This window comes from Haliaeetus leucocephalus, unplaced genomic scaffold, assembly GCF_000737465.1.
Source record: "Haliaeetus leucocephalus isolate CR32 unplaced genomic scaffold, Haliaeetus_leucocephalus-4.0 Scaffold328, whole genome shotgun sequence".
NCBI classification, from domain to species: Eukaryota; Metazoa; Chordata; class Aves; order Accipitriformes; family Accipitridae; genus Haliaeetus; species Haliaeetus leucocephalus.
This window is the reverse complement of record NW_010972764.1, coordinates 1879923-1899304: the sequence shown is the minus strand read 5'-3', so window position 1 is coordinate 1899304 and position 19382 is coordinate 1879923. Positions and strand designations below refer to the sequence as shown.

The following is a 19382-nucleotide window of genomic DNA, read 5'->3' as shown; positions in this document are numbered from 1 at the left end:
CGGAGAAGAAGGCGCAAGGGCGGGAACGCCCTCGGTGGGCGCGTCCATGGCGGCGGCGCCCGGCGGCCACGTTGACAGGGCGGGAGCGGGGCCGCGCCGCGCAGGGAAGGAAAGGAGGGAAGAAGGGGAGGGCAGGCCGGGCCGGTCTGCTCGGCCGTTGCTCGGCGTCGGGGTGCGGGTGGCCGCTGCCACACAGTAAAAATGTCTTCGCCTCCCAAAGAGAAAGCAGAGACGCGGGCCGGACACCCTCCTGCTGGTACGGCCGCCGGTTCCCGTCTCTCCGCTCTTTCTCTTCTCACTCCCCGGGGACGGGACGGGGTCGGGGGGGGAAGGTAGCGGTGGGCCGAGCCCCTCCGGGAGAGCCCGGTTCCCCGCGAAGTCTTGCGGGCGCCGGGGTGAGGAGGGTGAGGGCGGGCTGGGCCGGGACCCGCCGCGGCTGCTGCCTCCGGGGGCGGGGGTGCGTGTGAGGCCCGGGGGGGGGGTCCCCGTATTTCCCCGCTCCAGAGCAACGTCCGATCCGGCTCTCTGGCAGCGGGAGTGTGCGAGGGTCCCCTCGGGATCTCTGCTCTGCCGCTCTCCCTCTTTCCCCCCTCACTGCCCTCCGGCAGCCTTCGCCAGTGACCGGGGAGGGTGGGGGGGGGCGAGTGTCCCTGCCCCGCTCGCCCCGGAGGAGCTCTCTTGGTCGCGGACAAACCTTTCGGCGTTGCCAGCTTGTGAGGCGGATGGCGTCGTCCTCCTCCTCCGTGAGGGCATCCCGGCCTCGAAAGGCGGTGGAGGCCTGGGGAACCGCCGCCTGGGGCTGGGGAAGGGCGGGAAGGGGAAAGGAGCGGTCCCGGCCACCTCACGGCCACGGGGCGAGCCGCCCTGCGAACGGCAGATGAAGAGTACTCCCTGCCTCCATTTTGCCTGTGGGCGTTGTGGTGCGAGGGCCAGAGCGGGCCGCAGGTACCTAGCTTTAATTCTGGAGGCTGGCAGAGTGGGAAACAAGGCAAGCGGCTTGCTTAGCTGCCCGGCCAAGGAGCTCCGGCGCCTTCCACCCGGTGCTGGGTGGTCGCGGGTGGGCAGAGCAGCGGGCGGTCAGGGTAGGAGCTGCGTCGGTGGGACACCGATCTGTGTCGGCTCCTCTCGGTACGCAGCCGGGGTTCGGTGACTCGCAGGATCCATGTCGTCTTGACCCCTCACGTGCCGCTAGTTCGTTTTCCTTATTCTTCATTATGGTTGTCTTAGAAAAGGGGAATTTGGTCCCTGCACCAGCAGCTTTTCGTGCGTCTTGCAGTGTGTCCTGCTGGAATAGTTGGCTTTTTTCTTTTTTTTAAGTGTTTCAGTCAAAAAAATCATGAAATTCTTCATTCACAGGGTGTCAGTTTTATATTCAAATCAATCTATGAGATTTAAAGCTACATTAGGGAACAATTTTTGAATCCTAATTGAATTCTGCTCTTCTCATAATGAGGACCTGAAATTCCTTTAAATAGAGAATAGAAGTGAGAAATAATGGCTTGGCTTTGCATGGCAAATACAGTTCAGTAGTACAGTTAAGCTGATCTCTTGGCTGAGCAGAGTCGTCCCAGTTCTGCAGCCTTCCGTGTCATGGTATTACCTCTTACCAGACCTCCTGGTTAGCTGGTTCAGGGAACCAAACCAAAGCACCTTTCCCAATGTTGACAGCTTTTGCTGCCATAGCTCCTCAGGCTGGCTCACCCTCAGGTCAGGTAAACTTCATCTTCTGTGTGAAGAGATGGTTAAGACCGTAGGTTGGTTTAGCTGTGTCTTCCTGCTGCACCATCAATGGTAAGGGAACAAAGGATAAATGGCAGATATTTTCATTTAGATGCTTTGTAACTGTACTTTCGGATGTTGTTGTGTGTTTGAGAGTTTTGCTTCAAAACCTGTCTTTTCAGAGAGGTGGAATTTTTTAAAGACCTGAAGTGAGCCTCTGTAGGACATGTGAGAAACTAGCGACGCACAGTGCAAAAGCACAACTGGAGTACAGTACAGGTTTCCCTTGCTGTCAGAGTATTTCAGTATTATTTTTTTTTCTTTGTATAACATGCAGCCACATATGAACTGAAGAACTTTTTTCAGCTGCATGCCTTTTAAGATCATTAGCATCCCTGAGGGGTTTTTGGGAGTATGCACCAATTCAGCTTCAGAAGGAAGGCAATCACCAAGTCTGTCTTTGAGGCCAGAAAAAAGCCTAATGCTTTACAGTATCTTCAGGTCGTTTCTGAAAGAAGATGGTTCTGAGCTGGTTGGCAGAGGAAAGTGGCCCTGTGGTCTTTTAATACTTTGAAAATCTGCAATAAATGTGCTGACTAGAGACACTTTGTATTTACTCTGCGGGCTGAAGCTAGGTTTTAACCCTCTATCTCAAGCCAGTTTAGATTCTTGGATAATAATGTAATTCAATAGGGCAGTTTGCAAGCAAGTTTTAATAAAATGGAAGTAAAAAATTCTTAAAAAAATAAATAAAAGATGACTACATAAATACAGGTGGAATCGTGTTCATAAATAACCAGGCAAGTTCCTAGCAAAGGAAAGATGTGAATAGGGGATCTTTTTTGACTAATGGCTTAAAAGCTCTGGTTTTGCTGTGTATGTTGTGTAACAAGCCCTGCCTGTAATTACGGGTGTGTCTTACCCCACTGAGTATGAACTGAACACATAAAGGTTAGGAAGGATTTGGATCGTCAAATTAAAGCAGAATTGACAAATCCATTGTTTTTCATATGCACTGTTAGCCCTCGCTTACTGACTGCGTGCAGTCTGTTCGTTTCCTCTCTGCATTGATCTTTCATATGGGGGGGAAGACAAGAAAAACACTTGAAAAGACAAAGGATAATGAAATGGAAAGAAGCCTCAAGACCTCAGGCTGGTAACAGGATGCATGAAGCAACTTTGAACTCCTTTCTGAAACTTAAGAGGGCCCCAGCTTAAGCTCTGTTAAATATCGGTCTACCAGTGAGATCAATGTATCTAATACATTGCTGATTAGGTTTGTACAGCTTGCAGCCCCTCTAGAGAGGTCTGCATAATTATGCTTTTAGCTGTTCATTTCTTCTGGTAGATACTAAGGAGGAATAAAGCAAGGTGATTGTATTAATAGTTTATTTATGAAGCTTTACAATAGGTTTGTGAAAATAGTTATGTGCTTTTTCCTACATTAAAAAAATATAGCTCTGAGCCAAGATTTCTGTGAAATGAAGGTATATAATAACTCTCACTTCTGCTCCTGTTTTGTCAGACACTAATGTATGCTCCACTCCCTTAAGCTTGCAGAACGGCCTATTTTGCGTTTCCCTCAGTCCTGGCTTTTTATACATCTCATCGATGTAATGCAGTCTATTATTATACAGTTCATGAGAAACAGATTTTTTCTTAAAATTTAATACTATACTCAAGGAAAACGGGAAGCTGCTAAAGCTCTTGGTTATACTTTGGATTTCTCAAAGTTTGTCTGGTTGCTGTGACCAGCGGGCAATTTGGGTTGAGCTGGAAGGTTTCCCCGGGAAGGACTGCCTCGGGTCTGCAGCCTGAGCAAGCTGGGCCCAGAGCTGTCGCTGAGCTGCGGTGCTTCTCTAGGTACTTGGTGCTTGCTGCAGCTCGGTGGGGTTTATCTCAGAGTTCAGTCTCAGAAACCGGGAGCAGTCCTGAAGAAGCACAGGAGTGGGGGGGGGAGTAAATAGACTGAGAATGTTTACCGACTCCAGATCGTCTTGAGTAGTAATTGATTAACATGGTTGTTTAATACATTTCCAAAAGGAGTAGTCATACCCTTAAGAGGAACGCAGGCTGGCGTTCACAAGACAAACAAGACAGTCCTGTCTGCCTGTTGGGGGGCTGGGAGGGAAACATGCCAGGTAATAATTAAAATCCAAAACTCAGCTCTTACCCAGCAGTGAGGCAAACAGACTTGCGCAGTTGCTCTTCTTGGAGCGTGCTGGCAGGCGATCCCCAATGACTTTTAAGTGAAAAAATCACCATGGTAAGCATCTGTCAAATTATGTAGTAAATGCTAGGCAAGTAAGAAATAGATGAATCCTCGTAAGTCCCAAGAAAATCTCACAAATGGAGTGGGTCTTTCTTTAGCTTGGTGGATGTAATCATCGTTTCTTCTCTCTGTCTAACCCTGAGGTGTAGCTTGGTTGAAATCTTCTGAAAAGGAAGGTGAATTATGTTGCAAGGGTATTTCTCTTCTTAAGCTAAGTCTCTTGAAACTAGATTGGGTATGAGCATGCTGTGTCATGGGTGGCAGAGATGTACATCAGCTGTATGTACAGGTTGCTGATCTAATTATTTCACTTCTGGCCTCAGAAATACACATTATTACTGCAGTTGTTTGCTGGATTCTTCGTTTGGTTTCCCAGATCTGCACAGTAACCCTGAATTACTAAAGATTATTCAGTTATGCACCGATGTACTTTTAGCTGCCTATACTTTCTTTGCCTGTTGATATTGGTGCAAAAAATCAGATTATTAAAATTATTAAGTTACTGCATTAGCCAGTCACTATTATGCCTTTTAATTGTCTGGTTATTTGCTTTTTAATCCCTGTTAATTCTACAGAGAAATCTGAACGTGTTAGCTGCATATCTTTGCCAGTGACAGATAAAGAGAAAACAAGTGGCTGGTGGCCTGATGATATACGTATAAGAGGAGAGAGATTTTAGATCAGCTAAATTAGCACTAAACCTTCGGGTACTGTTTTCTTTAGTTTTCTGTTAGATGGTGAAGAGTGTGAAAGCGTGTGTGCATTGTCCAGAACTGCTGTTTGTAACCTGGCAGACGTTGCTGTGGAGACAGCATCTTCCACAAAAAGTAATTTGAAAGGAAACTAATAAGAACTGATTGTGCAGTGATGTTAAATTTATGAATTAATGTAAATAAAACATACCAATCAGTTTGATTAACTGAGATGTTAGAACAAGACAGCACTTGACAGAACTCAGAGTGCTTGCTTTCGCGAACAACCTTAAATTTCTACGGAGTTTGCATCAAGAAAAATTAATAGGAATTTTAGTTTTTGTTTGATTTTTAAAAGTACATTTCTTTGTCGCCTAACCTTTCTGTCTTTTTCCTTGTCCCATGTGGAACATTTCTTTCCAATTTAAGTATTGTAAGTTTTATGCTGGAGAGAGAGCACAAAAGGGTTAGTGTGGGGTTTTTTGGTTTGGTTTGGTTTTGGTTTTTTTAATGCATGATGAGGAGACACAGTTTTGATAGGTTTTAAAAGGCATTTCTTTGGGTTTGTCTATTGATTGCCTGCCTTTAGTTAATGTCCTTTATTGAATCAGAAGTTTATCTTTCAAATATTACACAAAGTTTGAAATCTATATAAAAAAATCCCAGGGCCCAAGAGCTGTCACTTTCTCCTAAGGCAAGTCACTTTCTCTTTACTGCTTGCCTTCACACAGGCTGTAAAATTCGTGCACGGGAGTGTCCTTCCCCTTGCTGCCCTGGTTTGGAGCTGAGAACTAAAGCTGTTCCTAGGTTTCAGGGGTTAGCACTGAACTTCTGTGAGGTGCCTTAATCCCTCAGTGACTGGACCCAGGAGGGCTGTCAGAGGTACAGTTTCCCCGAGCCGCCCTGGCAAGCTGCTTCGTCTCCTTCTGAGTGCTGTTCTGGCATCCTGCTTGCTCGGGCTGTGACAGCTCTGCTGAGGCTGTCCACAGACTTACCGTGTCGCGGCAATGTGAAACACAAACCGATGCATCTGTAGGTGGTTTTATTGACTCCTGACTGCTACAGTAGTGTTCTGATGTGGTTACTAAGGGCAATGTAACCTGCTGAATTAGCTAACGAGATGCATCATCTTATCCTGTGCTGTCCTCTAAGCGTGTATAGCAACGGTTGAAGCAAAAAAAAAAAAAAAAAGTACAATATTAAAACAGAAAGCAGATCAAGAGCAGCCTGCCTGTTTCTCTGCTTAGTAGCTGCAGTGTTAGGCCTGGCTTGGTTCCTGTTTTATATTTCACTCTGGAGGGGATAAATCATGAACAGAAGTGGATTTGCTTTCACTTCTTGTTTTGTGTTTTAAAGGGGTGTTTTCACGTTTGCGTCATTTCTAAAACTAAATCATGACAAGGATTTGAAATGTGGTAAATGCTTATGTTTTGCAAAGCAAAAAGCTCTGTTCTAAATGCAAGTTAACAGTCGTCCTAACTTTGCTTTTTATTACATGGTTCGTGAAGTAGTACTTCATATAAATACCGTTATTATGGCTGTAGGTTTTAACTTGAAATGACAAGTAAGGTTCTTCAGCCCTTCTTGTTTTATGGGAGTATTTAACGTTTGTGTTTGTGGCCTTTTGTGTAGTGTTACGCAAGCCATTGCCTCCATTTCTTCTGACTGCTGCAAGTTGGTAGGGGTGTTGGTAGGAGAGTTAAAACAGAGCTGAGTTTTCTAAAATGGTATTTGAAGCAGGTGGTAAAATGAGCTGCAACTTCTCAGGATGAGCAAAGATGGCATGAAGTGAAGGAGAATGGCAGATGCGGTCCTGAAGTAGCTGTTTCTCAGGCTCGCCACTTTTAAACACTTTGGGCCCCGTTTTCAAAATGTGATTACTATTAAACTACTCTGCAAAATAGTAGGGGGGGAGAGGGAGAGGGTCATCTTTAAAATGTTCTTCACTTATGCTGATTTGACTGAGGTTTGTTGTGTGTCTCTAATTTTCGTTCCAGTGAAAGCTGGTGGGATGCGGATTGTGCAGAAACACCCACACAATTCTGATGCCAAAGAAGAAAAAGATAAGGATGACCAAGACTGGGAAACCAGCAGGTGAGCCCTTTGATTTGGTGCATGTGCTACAGTGAATTTTCATGACCTTGAACTTTATCACCAGTTTGTTTTCCTTGTGGATAGCAAACCAATGATACAGTTGGGTTTGTATCATAAAATTAATTTAAAGTGGTAGCAAGTTACACGCTCCTTCAGGAGAATTGGGGAGTTTGGGAATTTTTACCTTGCTGAGCCACCTTTAAATGATCCTGTCAGGTAAGAGAAGGTTAGGAAAAAAGGTACAGTTAAAGTAAAACACCAGGTTTCCTAAAATCTCTGAACATTATTTCAGACTGTGCAGAAACACAGAGGCTAGGCACATTTGGACGCAGTCATTAGGCTGTCAATCTGTGTATGAGGTGGTCTTGCTGTGTACTGGGTGATTCCTTCTACCCTTTGGCCCATACTCCTTTCTCTGTGAGGTATTTGACAATATGGTGCTTTTTCAAAGACAAGTAAAAATAAATGCTATGAATATTATCTGTTTTTATTTTAGGTGGGAATCTAGCAGTTTTAGTGGTGGAGGATACCAAGATAGACAGCAGTTACTTAGCAGTTTTAACTAGATTTATCAGATAACTGCTGTGTAGAAGTGAAAGCAGGGAGGTTCAATGGACTGTTGCTGTAATTCTGTTTATACAAAAAACACCTGGTTTTGTGCTGCTTTCCTTGGCTAGCTGTTCTTCTTTGTAGCCAAGACTATATTTACCTGAAATCTTTATGTACTAGTTTACTGCATGGGTTTGTCCTTGCTATTTGCTCCTGGCAAAAAAAACCCCAACCAGAGCGCCATTCTTGTGCTTTGGTAAGTAGAATGACTCACATGATGTTTATTTTACATTTAAAACAATGGTAATAAATAAGTATTGTGAAAATGTCTGTATAAATAAGAACAAACGTGTTTGTTTACTAAATCACAACTTGAATAGGAAACATGTTTATGAGAAGGGAAAAGTAATTTTAATTAATATATTCAAATCAGAGGTAGGAAAATAAAACTTTATGCCATTTCTTCATTAACCACATTGGTCATCTTGTATTTCTGTTCATTGGCACATGAGTTGGAACAGAGTCTGTACTGCAGTCCAGTTTTGTCCAAAGGAAGGAATCGTATCCTGTGGTTAATTTAAACTTTGCTTGGGGATATGTCCTTTTATTTAAGGTGTGTTTGTGGTGGGCTGATCCTGGTTGGAAGCCAGGTGCGCACCAAGATGCTGTATCACTCCCCTCCTCAGCTGGGCTTGGGCGGGGAGGGGGAGAGAAAATAAGATGGAAAAAACTGGAGGGTCAAGATAAAGGCAGTTTAATAAAGCAAAAGCAAAGGCCGTGCATGGAAGCAAAGGAAAACAACAGATTTATTCTCCACTTCACATCAGCAGGTGATGTCCAGCCACTTTCCGGGAAGCAGGGCTTCAGTACACATAGCAGTTGCTCTGGAAGAAAAACGTTGTAATAACGAATGCCTCCCCTCCTCCTCCTTTCTCTTAGCTTTTATTGCTGAGCAGATGTCATACGGTATGGAATACCCCTTTGGTCAGTTTGGGTCAGCTGTCCTGGCTGTGTCCCCTCCCGCGATCCTGCCCACCCCCAGCCTACTGGTGAGGGGAGAATGTCGGAGAGACAGCCTTGACAGCTGCTCAGCGGCAGCCGAAACGCCGGTGTGTTATCAACACCTTTCTAGCTACCAATGCACAGCACAACACTATGAGGGCTGCTATGGGGAAAATTAACTCCATCTCAGCCAGACCCAGTACAGTGTTATATACCTGCTTATTCTTATATTTCCTTGGCATGCCAACCTCATGGTGAGGGAATCGCATTAGTATCCAAGTGAGAAGACTTCTTAGGCCTGTTCGCAGATCTCTGTTACAATATAGCTATCTGCTTTATTCCTTTCTTCAAACAAGATTATAATTTTCCCCTTTCACTCAAATAGTGTAGGGAAAAGTTAAAATTTAACTTGATATTTGTGGCTGTGTCTGCTTTAGCAGGTGCTGTGACACAACAGAAGCAGGTCTGCAGGGGGAAACAGTCGGTGCTGAGGCCTTCATGTTCACCACACTGCATGTGTTTTGGAGACTACTTAGTCTGGTCTCCTGGACTGAAAGACCAAGCCCAGCTGGCGTGTGTTAGGTGTCTCCTTGGATGGCGTGTTCCAGTTTAGCGTCATCTGCAGGGAGTCCAGGTCAGGTGCCCTGACACCAATCCACAATGCAAAACAAAGCCTGGCCAACAGAACGATTTGGAGGGGGAGTGCGCTCCTGATCTTAAGATGCTAATAAATATGCACTGTATATTAATATTGTAAAGCAGGTCCGTGAGCGATTTTTATGCTTTAAAGGCAGAGGGGAAAGTTTAATGACCTCTGGAGCTACCTTACTAACTAGGGAATAGTTAGCTGTTGCACCTCATAAAATCCATTCCCTCGGCCACCTCATCAGTTTATTGCCAAAGTGTGCACTTAGAATGTGCTCTTTGCTTTAGTTTTCTTGTAGAGGATACGTTATCAGTCTGTATTAGGCACTTGTGCATACAGTTATTCTTGAGCCTGTGTATTAACACAAAAAGCATCGCTCTGAACTTTTCTTTCTTTGATTTAATCCTCTTGAGAAGGATGGTGGCAGGAGGGATGGAAGGAGCAAGCATAGTTAGATGGGAACCAGCATGAATTATAAACCAAAACTGTTAAGTTGCTTTACAAGTCTCAGAGAAGTTGTTTCCTGGTAGAACTGAGGAACCTTTGTGTCTGCGAGGGGAAGGGTTTAATGTGCCTGTTGTAGGCCCCTGTGAGAATACTTGTACAGCTCCAATGGCGATACAAGCTGTAGTGCGAGCAAGAAGTTATTTAGCCATAGACAGAATAAGCAAACTCCACAGGCCATAGTACATAAAGTTGTTGTTTGTCAAAATTAAATTATGTTTGCAGCGTGTCAGCTGCTTTTTTGTTGGAAGGTGCAGTCCCCTGGAGTCTCTGTGTCAGCTCCTGGTGATTCACAGTGCCCTTCTAGAACACTTGGATTTCTGTTGCCTGCAGACAGAAGTTTATCAGGAGATGGGGATGGGTTTATCAGGAGGAGGAGAAGAGGCCTCCAGCATTCTGTTCTGCTTTCTGTGGCACTAATATATATGTACTTTTTAGTCTTTGCTAGCTGATATTTTATGTCCCTTTGCTAAGCAGGTGCAGAGACATCTGGGTTTTTAACTTTCTACTCTCATGTTTTCAGTCCTTGCCATTTTAAGGTAGTATCGTTGATATGATGCAATCTCTACTCCCTATTGCATTCAAAGTCAAAAGAAGCAAACAGCCCTTAAGGCAATTCCTATCAGGTGATAGGGGCAGCTGACAGTGATGTGAGAGAAAATAATAAAACAGAGAAGAGTAATTTGTGTGTGTGTCTGTGTGTCAAGAGGGAGGCTAGGATGATTGAGTGATTATTTTAATCTCATTGTCCTCTTAGTTGAGGACACATTACTGGAATTGGCAGTAAATCGAGGCAGAAGATTTCAAGCTCTCCCAGAGTTCCCTGGGAGCTCCGAGAGCACATGTCCTCGCCACAATGGCACAGATCTGAGCAGCTGCTCAGCAAGAAAGCTTTCAGCTAGAGTTCATGGTAGTATTTGTGGCTTCGGAGACAGCTGGCATTGGTTTTGCAGCATGCTTGCAGAAAAAGGCATTGGGTCAGTGTTTCTAGTCTTAATGTAAACAAAGCTGATAGAGGTAAACACCCCTGAAGTAGCTAACTGTGCTGTGATAAAGGTGACTTTAAAGTAACATTCACCAGGTATATCTTCTTTGACATTTCTTTTTCTCATTTGTTTAGCAACTTGCAATCCAGTTGCTGTAATTTACTCTGCAAAGTATTTTATTCAGTTCTGTTTCCTAAAATAAATTTGTTATGACAACCTACCATTTTGTGAAATGGTAGCCTGACTTGTCATAATAGTGATTTGTGATCCCTTAAAACAATATGTGGTAAGATGATTTTATACAAATTTAAACTTTTCCTACAAGGCAGTTCTCAGCCTTGAGCAGTATGGAAATAATTTTACATGTCTGGTATAAGTACAGTTTTACTTAAAGAGGAATGGTTGGAGGTGATTATATGGAGGAGACTCAGTGAAAGAAGGGAGGGCTTGCATCATTTGGGTTAGGTGAACTAAAAAACTGTGTGTGGCATCCAAAGCCAGTGGCACCACTGTGGTCAAGACATCAGTGGTAAACTTGGGTGTGAGGTGGGGTCCTCGGCCCACGTGTTCTTCAAGACAAGAGTGATTTTGATCAGGCTGGTTGGAGATAGGATACCGGCTGGATGAACTTCTGGTCTGATCTCTTACTGATTTTCTTATGTTTCTGTAATTGCTTAAGACTTGCGTTGATCTGTTTTTTGGATATGGTTGCAGTTTTGGTTGATTGACAGTCATACTGATTGCTGCTGGAAGGTTTTTTTTGTGATGCTAGATGAAGGTGAAACATATAATTAGAAGTAGGGTTATGAATAGAAACATCATTTTTCAGGACCGTGTGTTGTCATAGAAGGTATTTGGAATAAGTAGGCTGCTTATAGTCCTGGGCTTTATTAGAAGCCCACTAATGCATGTTTAACTGAGATTTGCAATATCATGCGTAGTCCTGTACCAACATCTGACTCTAGCCATAATAAATACTCCTGAAAGACAGATAATTTGAAGTGAGAACTGCTTGTTCAGTTTTGCACGAGAGCTTCATTAATTGTCACTCTGGGACCTCAAGCAGAAGAAACTATAATTATATATCAGCATCTGGATTTAAAAAAAGAATATTTAAAGTAAATATCTGGCTCATTTTGTCTTTTAACAAACAGGGTAAACTGCAACAGCTTTCATGTCTAAAGACTCTTTCCTTCTCTTTTGTTATATTTCTGAAACAAAGTGGGTAATTACAGTGATTTAATTACTGAATATAAATACAGTAGAGTGGTTTCTCAGTACGCATATGTAAAAGGTATGTGTTTTCTATCTTAAACTTACCTGGAGCTTGGGAAAGCCAGACATAATGCTGGATTCACATTAGCTCTAGAAAGAATAAATCATACAGCCTGGATTTTAATTCAGTTTAGGATGTGCATATTGGCCTTAACTGTATTCATTGGGCAAAAGAAAAAAAAAAATATTAAGAGGGTAATTTAGAATGTGGGGATTCAAAAGCAAAATCATGCTAATGAGCATATGGGTGTCTGTATGTCAAAGAGCCCGTCTTGGTACTTACTCAGTTACGTGGTGAGAGAGGAGTTGTCGAAGGCTCCTGTTATCCTTCGGGTATCTCTGTGTTACTTGTTAAGTCTGAATATGCTAGTTAAACTGCACCTGCTTTTTTTCTTTTTGAAGTATGGTGGAAATCTCAAAAACTTAGGCTGCAGGTATATACTTTCATTCAAGAGTAAATTAGTTTTTCCTTTCCCTCACTTTGCTCTGTTGCAACTGACAAGAAATAAGCCACAGGCATTATTTCCATTTTTCAGTTGCCACTGAAGATTCTGCTGTCATTGAAATATGTTTAATTTTTGCCTTATAATGACCCTTGTTGTCCAAACTTATGACAGAATTTAAAAAATAGAAAGTAGATTATACAACTAAGCCATTAGAGCAAGTTTGCATGTTTGTTTACACCACAAATATGGAAATGCTTGTAACTATTTCTACTCCTTGTATTTCGCCCTGTTTTTCTGGTTATTTAGCTGGGGCAGAAACTGTAGAGTCAAAGTCCTGACCCTTTAACTTGGGAATAGCTGCCCTTCAGCACAGCTAAGACCTGGGAAATAACGTCCAGTGTTCAGCTGGCTTGCACACAAGTCCTGTAGTTTCTGTCATGGATGAAGATGTTTCAGTCCAGTTAGTTCTAGTGTTGTCTGTTGTAGAGTCAGCAGGTGTTTGACAAAGGGAAATCTTGGGAGTTCTAAGCAAAAAAAAAAAAAAAAGATACTTTACAGCTTGTTAAACACGGAAATCAAACCCCCATGAACACGTAGCTTTGTACTTCCATACGTATTCAGAGTGAATAGCCCATTAGTGTTTCTCCTGTGTAGTTCACCAAGATAAAGATATCTTTACCTGTGTTCATGCATCTATAAAACCAAAATACTGGGAAAGCAAGCAGGCATTGACTTGGCATGGTGAATATTTAAGGTTAAAAGAAAGAGACAGGTCAGGACGGATAGGCTGCTACATCTTCTGCTTAAGTTTTTGAAGAGGAAATGTGCAACTTTGGTGGGTAGAGGACTGACTGAGTCTCCCTTTCTGGCAGCAGGGCCACTTACGTGTTGGCTTAAAAAGTCTCTTGGGCTATTGCGTCAGCGGAGGCAGGTCTGAAGGAGTGAACTGATACCACGTACAAGCATCTGTCATCAACATCCAGATCCTTTGCTTTGACAGAATTCACGTTTCTTCCACCAGTTCTCTAACCACCTCTTTTTTTTTCCCCCCTCTTTTTGGGGCCTGATTCTGTTACCTCTGTGAGCTGAGGTGCCTTTACACAAAGATTATGTTCACAGACTGTATATTGCCGTTTTATGCTAGACCATATAAAAGCTGAAGCTTGATTAAATATAATGGATGTGACTTTTGAGGGCTTTTATTCATGTCTTTGGCCTTTGAGCTCTCATTACTCAGAGGTGGAGGCAGTTGGCCTTAGAGGGTGAAATGTCTGGGGGAAATGCAATGAAAAAGCAACCCGGCTGTGAACACCATGCTTTCTGGGAAAGATGAAAACGTTGGGCGTTATCCCATTGTCATACCAGAGTTTGGTGTGACTGTAACTTTTTTTTTACTTATGAAATATTCCAAAGGCGAAAAGAAAGTTCTGCTGGCAAAAGAGCTGTAAAAAATTTGCAACTGTGTAATATTATTAAGCAGAATACAGAACATAGTGCAATGAGGGAAATAGCTTCCTACCTTTTCCAAAACATCTTTATTTTCCCAACAAATTCTGTGCATAGTGCCTTTTTTTTTTTTTTCTTCCTCTTTCTTATCTTTATTATTTTGGATTTAAATTCACTTCATAGTTAAGGGAATAGCTTCTTAATAGTGTCATGCTCTTCTCCTTTTCATAAGTCATATTGCCTTCAATGCATTTTCCCACCCCATTATTCATCTTCATGTCTTAATCTTTTGCATAGTTTTTATGATTAGCAGATGCTCAAGTCTACTAAAGTTTATATATGCATAATTTGTTTAATTATAAAACCCAAAGCCAATATTAGCAATTTTCATGTGATTTTTCAGGACAATACCTTCTGCAGATGACCAGTTACTTGGAGAAGTAGCAAAGTAATTTCTATGACCTGTGTTGAACCTTATCAAATGCATATACGGTTATAGATTTAACTATAAGTACAGAGAATAGAATATGTAATACTGATTTTTAAATGCAGAACTACTGTAAGGCAAGAAGAGAGGCTGCGAATATCTCCATTTAAGAAGTGAAAGTATCTGTGAATGTAGGGAATGGAGAAAAAGCTAGACAAGATTATGAATGAAGCATTCTCATACAGGAAGATGTGAGTCTTCTGAAAGACTGTTTCATGCTTCCAGTATTTCTTGATGATTGAAGCAGTAAGTTGATAAATCCATCAGTGTAAGTGCTAGTTATGACATTATAGGGATAGCTCTTTTCATATTCCTGAAGTACTTTGTGCATGTGTGAAAGAACTAAAAAAGATCTGATATTTCCCCCCCCTCAAAGTGAACAGAAGATATGCCATCCAGCTCAGCTAGAGCCGGGTTTGGTCCCAAAGAAACATATGCTGTCTTATGAAATTAGCTGGAAAGCTGAGTTGAATTGTCAGCCAAGCTGGTGTAAGAAAAAGATTTTAAAAGAATGAAAGCCTATAATTTGTATTCTGTGTGATGAGGAAAGTGAGAAAAGCTTACTCATATGCGAGAGAAAAACGGATGGGAAGTAGTATCTTGTGAGTGGCACAGCTTAGTTAGCACGGCATTCCACGTCTGTATGGAAAAGTAAAATATCTTAAGCTAATAGCTTGAGTAGTGCCATTTTGCTTTGTGCCTTTCTCTTGGTATCCTTCTGAAGTATTGGAATGCATGGGATGAAGGTCACCATGCCAGTTTAAAGGCACAGACAGTGTTGAAACAGATATTACATACGCATTATATAGCGCAAAAATTTCCAAACCCCAAAGTATAATCAAATCCTTTTCATTATGCCAGCTAAGCCCAAATCTCTATTATTTGTTTGGCAACACTGAGAGCATTTCTAAAGCTAAAGGTAGGAATTTCTACTAGAAAAAGGTGCCAGAGGACCAGATGCTACTCGTTTATTTAGAATAAAAAAACTGTGTTTGAAGTGAAGTCACCATGAGCTGAAAATGAGTAGGAGGTGTGTGAGATTGACACCATGTGTGCCAAGGAGGGGGATCTAGTTTTTCAAGTAGCACCTTCCTCTCCCTTAAGTTTCTTCTGCCTCAGCTGCATCAGGCACCGAACTTTGAAGCAGTTTAATATTAAAATAAACTTAGAATTATCATTTGTTAACTGTCACTGGGCCAAACAGGAGGGAATTCCACTTGGCTGCTCCCAGGACACTGGTACTAGAAGCAGGAGGTACACAAGAGTTAATTAAAGACAATGCTGAAAACATTGTTGTATTATCATCAGAGTCTTATTTAGTCTGCCGTAGCAGTTGATAGAGCTGTTCATTGCAGCACATTACTTGATGGGAAAGTGTTTGCTGCAATAGGCTTGCTGCCTTCTGATTTTATTGTAACATTTCAATGATTGCATCTTGGTCACAGGCATCCTGTTAAATAAATGGCAATTAGTAAAAAACACTTCAGCAACATTCACACAAATCTTAGTTCTGATGAGTTTCAGTTTCTCTGGGACTCATTCCTTAGAATATATATAACACGGTGAGCCTGGGGCTGTTAATGCGTTCAAAGAGGAGTTGGTTTTGTTGCTGTGGGGTACAACCAAAGTGGTTTGTTCTTTTCCCTAATGATCTTGAAATCTAGCTTTTTTTTTTTTTTTTGTACAGATTGTTAGAGCCATAATTAAATACTAGGCTAGCTCTCAGTTATGGAGAGAGAGACCTATGGCGTGCTTCGTCTAACACCCCAGACTACAGTACTGAATCAGGCAGTCCTAGAGTCCCAGCGGTGTCTTTTGCAGCAGGTGGACTCTGCCTTCCCCAAGTCTCGAGGCTTTCGTTCAGACTGCGTTCCTCGTGCTTGCCTTGGGATCCTGTCCGGGCTGGGGGGGAGGTAGCATTAAGATTGTGAATGATGATATGCTGAGGGTATGACTGGGTTCGGTGTCTTCAAATTATAAATTTCACTCTGGGAAAATGACAGAGGACTCTGTTTAAGACAGATGCTTGCTTCTTTGGTTTTTTTTTTTTTTTTTTGGTACTTTGCAGTGCTGAACGTTTGTCACTGCTTCCCAAAGCCTACTCTAAACCCTTCTTTTTGAATGCAAAAAAAAAAAAAAAAAAAAACTCTAGGTATTACAGTGGAAGAGCTAGGCTATTTTTTGCTAGAACAGCTTAAGTTGTAGTGTTTCTTTTGAGAGTATTTGGAACTACTGAAAGTCTTCAAAATAATTCAGTAAGCAAAATTTCATTACTGTGTGTGCGTATCCTTGTACACCTTAAACATTGATACTGAGCTTGATTGTCCTCCAGTCCTGATAGCCAATCTCCTGAGACTGTAACCTCATATTAGCCTTTAGAACCTGCATTGATAAACTGTGTTTACTGTTTGGTGGTTATTAGGATGGTCAAGAGTACTCTGCATTGCTTTACTTACAAAAGCTGCCATCGCTAGATAATTTTTATTTTTTAAAAATCTTTTATTCTTGCATGCAATATATTAGCATATTTGCTAATAAGCAACATGTTATTATTGCTAATAAGCAACTTATTTGCATGCAATGTATTCGACTTTTGACTTTGTGGGGCACTAATGAATTAACTGACCAGTTAATGCACAACCCCATTTGGCTTGTTTGTTAAAATGTTGCTTTTGTATTGGAGGTGGTAGAATGAAATTTCAGTAACTGAACTGGGTATTTTTACACTTCTGTGATTCTTCTTTTATTTCTGGGATCAGGCTAACTTGTGATTGTAGAGGAAAAGTGTATGTAGCTATGTGTATGCTGCTTTATATCAACAGTGACACTAATAACATTACCACAAATTCTTCCACATAAGGCTATTTAGAAAGCTTTTGACTAAATGAAATTTAGCATTCTTATTTACTGCTTTGAAAACTGCTGTAGAATTAATTTCCTGTTTCCAGACATTACACAGTTCTGTTTCTGCTGGTGTGTTTGAAAGATTTTATTCTTGTTTCAGTTTACAATGGGGAAAAAAAATGCCAGAACCTCAAAAGCATCTAAGGAGCAGAGCTTCATGTTCTGCTGTTTTCTCTAAACATAGGCCTTCTGGCTGATAACACCGGCTGTTCTGGTTCCTTCCCTGTATTGGGATGGTTTGGATGACCTCTAGATGGCTTTGAAGCTAATACTACATTTTTCTTTCATAGCTTGTAAGCAAGCACACTTACAGAAAACTGGCAGTTCTGCTGATAATGTATTCTTTATTCCTGCTGCTGCCCTTTGGAGGGATCTCCCTTTATGACACTTTGTTTCCCAGTCTTCATGTTCTTATTTCATGCTGTGTCTTACCCTTGGAATTATTTCTGTATTAGTTAGTGATTGCCAGTTGTCCTCTTGCTGTTGTATTTTCCTCAAATCACTTCTTTTTTTTTTTTTTTCTGAAAAGAGCTCTAATGTTGAGAGACCTCTGTGTACATGTTCTTCCTCCTATGCAGAGCTGACTAACAACTTGGCTGGTCTGATGATCAGGACTTGGCTCTCTTATATTTTCTGTGTCAGACTGAGAAATAAATAAAAATGGTGGTTAGGAGCTGCATAGTTCTAATAGAAGTAGATCTGTAATAGTCATATCTGTTTTAAAGCAGTGATATGTAATTTTTCTGTTTGGCTATTCCAGTTTCTGATCCTCAAGATTGTCTCCTGCTGTATCCCATGGTAACTCAGTTTAATGAGGGGTCTTGCTGGAATTTTTTTAAAATCTGTGCATACAAAATAGGCTAGAAGATTGGTTGTTTTTTTTTTTTATTGCTTTGATGATTCTTTCAGGTTTTAATACCTTTTACTGAGAAGAGGAAATTCACCAAGTTAATGTACACTGTTTTCCCCTGCCAATAGGAGGAGGAAAGGGAAGATAACCGCTCACAGTTAATGCACCAGATTTTGTCTTCCTCTCTGGCACTTTTTTAAAATTTATGTAGGGTTATTAGCTAATGGCTTTTTAAGATGCTGTATAGTTCATACTTGTCCCTGCCTGTTGCCATGTCTTCTAGAACAATAAAGAACATTAATACAATGAAGGAAAGGGGGAGTTATAACCTCATTATAACCTCTTCCTTCCTCTTCTGTTTTAAAGAATATGAATGGCTACGCAGGGCCAGCATGAAGCTCGCTCTGTTCTTGCCTGCCTGTGCAGCACTCCTCAGCAGATGGTACTTCGGGACAGTGTACAAGAAGGTCCGGTGTAGAATGAGCCCAATGAACAAATGCAGCATCTAGCAATCCAAATTACTGCTTAGAAACTTGCTAATCATATTAAGTTACTGCCATTGGACCTAGTTCCTATTTCTGAAGCCCTCTTTTGAGCATACATACATTTCTCACCTGGATAATTGTCTTCCTGTGGAGGTAGCACCACAGTCTAAGTAGTGTATGCTGCAGAAAGTGTTTTCTTTTTTACTTGTCTGGTAACTTTTTCCTGTGCTCTCCAAGTCTTACATACTAAGAAATAGTGAATAACTGTATTTATTTTACCTTCTCCTCTCTACTGTTTATTTTTCCTCGAGTTCTCTTTTATCTTTTTGTTTGTTTTTGTGGTGGGATGATTAGAATTGCAGTGTGGCAGGTAAAAGCATACTGCAGACTTACACACTGGCATAGTTGGATTTTTCTATTTCTTTTCCTTGTCTTAATTGTTCTTGTGTTCCAGTTGTCTTTTTAACTGCCTTTAGGGTATTAAGCTGCTGATTTCAAAAATCTTTTCACGGTGGATCCGACAGTTGTTTTTCAGTTTAATAACTGTTCTAGAGCCCATCATTATGTACATACAGTTAGGATTGTTTTTCCCAGTGTGTATATTCTGCATTTATCAAGGTGCCATCTTTCACTTTATTGTTCCATCGTTCGTCTGAGATCACTTGTAACTGTATACATTATGGGGTTTTTTTGTCCTGAATAATTCACCAACATTAGCATATATTGTCATCTCGCTATTTAGATCTCTTTTCAAGATTCTTGCAGGAACTCACCGTTAACCTCCATCTTAATGATATTTGATTTATTGCTATGCTTTATTTCCAGTTTCTGATCCTCGAGAGTGTCTTCTGCCATATCCCATGGTAACTCAGTTTATTTAATGAGGAGCCTTGTTTGCATTTTTTTTGAATTCTGTGCATACCAAATAGCCTGAAGGTTTCTTCTTGACTTGATCATTTGTTCAGATTTTAATACCAGTCACATCAAAAATTTAGCCAACATATATAACCTCTATTTTGGGGTAA

The 19382-nt window shown here is 41.5% G+C and overlaps 1 protein-coding gene across 1 annotated transcript in view; it reads left to right on the top strand.

Moving 5' to 3' along the window:
• Positions 1–166: 166 nt before the first annotated feature.
• Positions 167–19382, top strand: part of DAP (death-associated protein) — a 54364-nt gene continuing 35148 nt past the window's right edge. Inside the window, exons 1-2 of the mRNA XM_010571447.1 lie at positions 167–256; positions 6681–6777. Coding sequence (XP_010569749.1) covers positions 202–256; positions 6681–6777 — 152 coding nt within the window. The 5' untranslated portion in view covers positions 167–201. The remainder of the gene's footprint in view (positions 257–6680; positions 6778–19382) is intronic.